Raw genomic sequence first — 7,285 nt, forward strand, 5'->3', positions numbered from 1 at the left:
AAAAAATTGGTAGCCAAAATGCTTCCTTCAGTGACTGGACTATAAGCAACTGACAAGAAAAGGTGTCCAAATTGTGAAAAACTATAAAATCGTGTTGTTATAAGTTTAATTGACCAATAGTCGATAAATATTACTTTCGGTCATATTTTTAAGGTCAATATGATTGATCGTCACATATATGCAGTGGTGGCTCGTGAAGGAGGACTCTGGGGCTCCGCCCCCCCCCCAGATATTTTCAAACTATAAACTTAAAATAATGTATTTATTTAAATCAATAAGAAATCTAAATAGCAGCTTGGATGTTAGGTTGGTTGCATAAAGTGCATGTACTCCGTGAACGTAGCTCAGATTAATGCCATCTGCCATCTATGATCGTACCAAAGAGTTATGTTTGACCGCGCGCGCAATCCCCACTCCATCGCGGACCGTGAAATCTGAGTCCATCGTGCAAGCATATTTTTACATAGGATTGGACAAATTGGCACGAATGGCACGTGGAGGGGATAGACGACGATAGGCTCGCGAGCTTTGTTTTGGGACTCCATGAGGCAGTAACCCGTATCACTGAAGTGTGGTTATACGTGTTTTGTTTTTGCTTTGGCGCTTTTTAAGACATTATATTTTATAAGTTTAAGTTTAAAATGAGGGTTTGTGAAATAAAAAAACTTGTTATTAGTAATTTAAGTTTAGAGGAAAAAGTCGAATTGAAAAATAACGGACGTCCAACGCCAGTGTTGAATTTAGTTCAGGTGCAGAAAGAGTGCAAAAAGTGGGCCGGCTTTCGCAAATTTGATAAAAACATTTATGATAAGACCCTGTGGTTGTGTGGTTGTGACCAAACAAATAGATTTTTTTGTTTTGTATGTTTATTGTTTGGAGGAGGCGAAGAAAACTGGAGGAAAACTGGAGTTTCTGACTTGAAACATTTAGAAATTAAAATTAAGAAACATGAAAATTCTCCTAAACACAAAAATAAGTTGGTGAGTTTTTTACTTTTAGGAAGAGTAAATATTGCTTCTTGTTTAAATAGTGCTTATGCAGAACAAATAAATAGTAAATAGTCATAACGAAACAGTTAAGAAAAATCGATTGCTTCTTTCAAAAATTTTAAATATCTTAAAACTATGTGGTACATGTAACCTTTCTCTTCGTGGACATAATAAAAAAAGTGACTCGGTAAACAAAGGGGTATTTTTAGAACTGATAGACTATAGTGCAAAAATTGATCCCGTTTTAGATAAACATCTTAGTGATGCCCATGTTTTTAAAGGAACTTCAAAAACTATACAGAATGAACTATTACAGTAATCTACATAATTATATCCTAACTGGGTTGGTTGATCGATTATCCACTTCAGCCCCCACACGTTGGAATTTTATTTCTCGCATTGTATCTAAGTAGCTACTGTACACACTGACAGTATTCATTTTGGGGTACTTGCAAAACACAATGACCTTCAAATTCCTTAAAATTTTTCGCCTGCGGCGCTAAGCGAGGGCCTCCCGCCCCCACACTCCCTGCAGCTCTTATGATGTACATCCTCTTTTCAAAATACGCCCCTCCTGTATTCAAACCCACGGGACGCCACTGCATATATGTTACGCGAAAAATATAAATATCACATTCGTACAGAGGTTTGGTAAATGATTATAAGCCGCTTGACCGTCGAGCATAAGCAACCAACATTGCACGGTTGGTACTACCAACTAAAAATTCCTAAACTTCAATGGAATGATTGAAGGGGTTACATGTAATTACATAACTGTGGAATATACTGGTGGCTCATCTAAAATTTTCAAAGTGAGAATGATCGTATGTACGTTTTTGGTATGAATTATATTAACAAATATATATATCGACACACTGACAGATACAGACAAGACAATTTAGATGATTTTTTTTAATAACGATACGGTAATTTCAGCATAACATAATGTGATGATATTCATTGTTTAATTATAATACCAACTTACAGGTATCTAACAGGTACCTTATATAATATAGTAAGTACTTTTCGATTTTAGTTCGTACAATATTACAAGATGCCATATTATTCCATGGTGAAGCTCTGTTATTTAATTAGGGATCCTGCTATGGAAGATAATGAAATTTCTAACTTATAACTTCATAACTGAGTTAAATCTACTTACTTTTCAATGTGATTAAATTGTCGTTTACACATCTACCGTTATTAAGTTTCAAGATGAATCAAGCGTAATGAAGTGGTTGAATGTGCGACTGTACTATCGATTTCACTGACGAGCGTTATTGAGTAAATAACTGAGGTACACAGTAATTAAATCCATAAAAATTGAGATGAAAGAGTTAACATTTACTCCGCCAGAAATTATTGAATTCTAATTTTTTATTTTTAATTTAGCGGCAATAAATAAATATGATTCCAAGTCTAGATTATTATTCACATTATCTGAGCAGAGGAGGCTAGCCTCCGTTGTCTTTCGTAAGCGTTCGGAACAAGTACTACTACCCCTAAGCAACGTTTTATTTTCAAAATTGCAAGACTGTGGTTGTATTATTAAATAAACTGAAGCTTATCTTTCTTTCAGGTGCAGAACGGGAGAGTGATATGATATAAAGGGACAAGTCCTTTGTGAAGTTTCCCCGGCTGAGATCAACTTGAGCAGGTCAGTGCTTTACTGGGAAGCCCCCAATATGCATGTAAATGTCTGCCAACTTGGGCGATTTACTTTAAACGTGAAACGATGCTCCTTTACTTTGTCCCTTTAGCTGTCATCCGTACTAGATTTATTTCCTGGAGTTACCCTCTAGAATAATAAACCGGGATCAGGGGTGCATCTTGAGATTCCATAGTTTCTAGTTAATGTGAAATTTAAATTTAAAACCATCGTATATTTGTGTATGAGCTCTATCCTCCTGTAAAAGGAAATTCCAAAGAGGTTTTAAATATTTGATAGCAGAACTATTTATAGGCGCGTCTGCTATGTCACTTCGCTATATTCAAGTATAACGGATAAGTATAATTAAGATGGAGACCAGCATAGGCATTTTTAAGTCCAACAAGAGTCAGCAGAAGTTTTTGTGAGAATTAAAGTGGCCTGATAACTAAAAATGACTGGTTATTATAACAATAATTATTATACTTATTAAAAGTTTGTCATAGAGCTTGTAGAACACCCTGTATGCATTTTTCTTATTTTCAGTTTTAAATGTGATAAATTAATCTCTGAAATTCCGTATATCTTTCACTGCTAAAACAATCTCCATGCTAGTTTTTGAGAACAAGAACGTATTTTTCATTTTCTTTTTTTGTTTAATGTTCTAGATAAGTATTATTCACCAGCAGAGTCTTTCAGGTGATTTCGGTAGGAAAAATTAGCATAGAGTGGAAAACTTTATACGATATACAAAACGGAAATGCAATTGGCTTTTGTTAGAGGAATAAATAAAAATTCAATCTAACTTTTAATAAGAAAAGGTGGAGTCTGCACAAAAACAAATGTATAGACAGGATATAGGGGAAATTGTAGAATGGTACGATTTAAAAACAATGATTAAATCATAATTTTGCTGGTAACTTGCCTGAATTTTTGATATAAGTTAGTTTAGGGTATATAATAACAATAAGCGACAGTAATTTTTGTTTCAACCCCCGGCCAGGGGTGAAAAAAGATAAAATCAAGGGGTTTTTCAATATAACTCAGAAGGGATAAGAACTAGAAAAAAAAGTTTCTTATAAAAGTTGTAGAGCATAAAATTCTACATAAAAATGGTATATTGACCTTTTTTATACCATTAAAATTAACAGAGTTAGGGAGACTAGAAGTTATGGAATGATTTCAGAAATTCCAAAAAAATCACAAGCAAAAAAATGAATGAATTTCATATAATTTTTTTCAATTTACTCTAAAAAATGTAAACTTTCTGTTCAGAGAAATAGATATATTTTTTAATTTTTAATAAAAAAGTTTAAAAAGTATGAGTTTTGATAAATTATGACAATTTTAATATCATTTTTCATTTTTAAATTAACATTTTAATAATAGTATAGTATATTTTTTAGAATATTTTTGGCTGCAATAACATCGTATAATACTATACTAATATCAAATTGTATTATACTTTCCCAAATGCAATCGCTTTAAACTCTTGTCTTATAAGAAACATTTGTATTCACAGAAGTGCCCCATAGAAGTACGCTACTTACGCATGCAACCAAATCATATTTAAACTTTTCCACGCGAATCCCTTTGTGATCCAAGTTTGTAAATAATCTAAAATAAGTAAAAGTCCTTTGCAAAAAGAGCAGTGCATGCTTTGTGCTATGTACTCCATATGGATTAGTTGATGCCCTTGAACGGTGTGCGGAGGTTCTGGTTCCACAACCTTCTCTTCGACAGCTTTTTTCCTGTCTTTGCTACTTGCTGTTCTAATTCTCAAGCACTGATACTTTTTTTTGCTCACAACTTTTCCTTTCTGCCACCTTACAAATAATAAACTCAGCATACTCGTGCGCTGTTGCCAGGTTTTTGTTACAACTTTTGGCATTTATTTACACATATTGGGTAAAAAATAATAATTAAGGAATGGAAATATATAATTTTAAGTATTTTAAACGCACATAAGTATCTCAATCTACTTACTTTCTAGTCATAAAGAATATTTTTGAAGCATGAAGCACTCGATCCTCCTTAATAATCACAGTTTCCTGAATTTCCTGGAAATTTATTTTAAAGCGTATTTAACTAAACTTAGCTCTACTCTAAGTTGCTTCTTTTAGACGCTAAAATGCAAAGTTGACCAAAAAAAATTGTTGTTTTTTTTTAAATACTTTCGAAGCGCTTTTTAAGATGTTTATTGAAATTTGGTACTTCCATATAGATGTCACATTATGACATATTAAACTAATAAGTAAATGGATTAACAGAACTGTAAAAAATACCCCCTCCCTTGACTTATACTTTCATAATTTTGTCGGGATCATGCTATAACTTTTATTTTTTCCACAAAATAACGTATCCTAATTTACAGAAACTTGTACTAGACGGTCTGTTATAAAAACTCTTCAATATGATCATTGTTATCAATCAACACGGTCGATAAGGCGTCAGTACTTAAATCGATGTGTCGATCTGCCCGGGTTTCGAATCCCGCGGCCGGTAGACCGTAGACTAGCTATGCTTGTACGGAGGATTGGCACCCTCTGTGCAGGTTTCATAAAATCTCACAAGACGCTTTAAAGTTTAGTTGTGAACTGTGATGCCATCTAGCGTCTAAACGAAGCAGCTTCAAATAGAGACAAACCTAGTTAAACCTGCTAGGTGCGATCTCAGGAAACTGTAGTAGCTCCATGTCCACGGAACATTGGGAGACCACGTACATGGCAGTGGTACACGCATTTACTTCTGAAAACCTAATTATCAGAGACATTTTAATTGCCAATTAAATGCCGTATTACAGCTTTCACGCCAGTTTGACGATATGTTTCCTCCTCTTTCAGATAGCGCGACTCCACTTGATGTGACGCAAAGAAACTCCGGATCCAATATGAACGACACGGACATCGGGGACTCTTTTCACGAGGGCAACATATTCCCAGTAGTAGTTCAGATCATCCAGACCATCCTCTTTACAATAGTATGTCTAGTAGGTCTAGTAGGCAACACCTTAGTCATCTACGTAGTGATCCGTTTTTCAAAGATGCAAACAGTCACCAATATGTACATCGTGAATCTAGCTATAGCCGACGAGTGTTTTCTGATAGGCATACCGTTTCTGATAGCCACGCTCCTGCATCGACACTGGATATTCGGGTACTTCGCTTGTAAGGCGTACATGATTTCGACCAGTATTAATCAGTTCACCAGTTCCATCCTGCTGTGCATTATGAGCGCTGACAGGTACATAGCGGTGTGCCACCCAATTTCCTCTCCCAGATGGAGGACCCCTTTCATATCCAAAGTGGTGTCCCTACTGGCCTGGACCTTCAGCATATTCCTCATCATACCCATCATACAGCACGCCAAAGAGGTAGACTTCGACGGCGAGAAGTCGTGCGTCATAGAATGGGGGAATTTCTCCGGTAACTCCACTGATGAAGCCGCAGCTCCGGCGAAAATTTTCATCTTGTACACGTTCTTCTTCAGCTTCGCCATACCCTTGTGTCTCATTCTGGTGTTCTACTGGCTGGTCATCAAGAAACTGAAGACCGTGGGGCCGAAGAACAAGTCCAAGGAAAAGAAGCGTTCCCACAGGAAGGTCACCAACTTGGTTCTGACCGTGGTCACCGTATACGTCATATGCTGGCTCCCGTATTGGATCACGCAACTCGCCATAGATGGGACACATGACACGTAAGTGCAAAGTTAAGATAGATCCATCAGTTGAAGTTTTTGTCGACTATGTAATAAAACAACGCATCAAAAGAGAAAATTTAAGGATACTTATTGAGAAAACAACTGCAACCAATTAATGTTTCTCCATTCCAGGTTCTCGATTACCCTCCACCTGCTGGCTTCCTGCATGAGCTACTCCAACTCGGCGGTCAACCCGATCCTGTACGCGTTCCTGAGCGACAACTTCAAGAAGAGCTTCCTGAAGGCCTGCACCTGCGCGGCGAACAAGGACGTAAACGCGACGCTCCACCTGGAGAACAGCGTCTTCCCCAAGAAAACCAAACAGAGCTCGGAGAGACTACGACCGAGCAGGACACGAGGGACCTCCGTCTGCGCCAACAACGAGGACGAGTGCGACGTCGGCCCCCTGGTGAGCAGGGGGGACGCTTCCACGTCCGCCATCACGATGACGAGCCGCACGACGAACCTCTGCGATAGCAGGGACAACGTATGTAAAAACAGCCTGGTGAAAAACGGCGCCGCCGTAACGTCGCAACCGACCAGTTTGTAAGCGGACGCGGACTTTGTAAAAATCTGTTTAAGTAGATATATTTTTTATTGGTCTGTCAGAGGGTAGTTTTGTAACGAAAAGCGCCGGAGGGCGTGTGAACATCTGGAAGCAACGACTAATTACGCAGGTCCACAGAAAGAAAGTTGTCTGCACCGGAAAGCAGACCATGGTTTGCTACAGATTTTGAGCCATTCTGAATCTGATGTCTGTTTTAACCCCACACTTCAGGACTTTTTGCAATTCGTTAATTTATATGTATACCTTGAAAGGGTCCCAATGGTTGATTTCCAAGGCCATTTCATACAAACTGTATGACCTTGAAGCCAACTAACTTCAATTTGGGTGATTGTATGAGGAGGAAATATCTAATGACGGCTTGGATGGGTTCCAAAACATTCA

At 37.4% G+C, this 7,285-nt stretch overlaps 1 protein-coding gene across 1 annotated transcript; it reads left to right on the forward strand.

The window, feature by feature from the left end:
* Positions 1 to 5,665: 5,665 nt before the first annotated feature.
* Positions 5,666 to 6,886, forward strand: LOC108908894 (somatostatin receptor type 2-like). The gene is made up of 2 exons (XM_023454865.1): positions 5,666 to 6,333; positions 6,469 to 6,886. The coding sequence occupies exons 1-2, from the start codon at positions 5,681 to 5,683 to the stop codon at positions 6,884 to 6,886; spliced, it is 1,071 nt and encodes a 356-aa protein (XP_023310633.1). The 5' UTR covers positions 5,666 to 5,680.
* The last annotated feature ends 399 nt before the right edge of the window (positions 6,887 to 7,285 follow it).

This window comes from Anoplophora glabripennis, unplaced genomic scaffold (genome assembly GCF_000390285.2).
Source record: "Anoplophora glabripennis isolate ALB-LARVAE unplaced genomic scaffold, Agla_2.0 scaffold428, whole genome shotgun sequence".
NCBI classification, from domain to species: Eukaryota; Metazoa; Arthropoda; class Insecta; order Coleoptera; family Cerambycidae; genus Anoplophora; species Anoplophora glabripennis.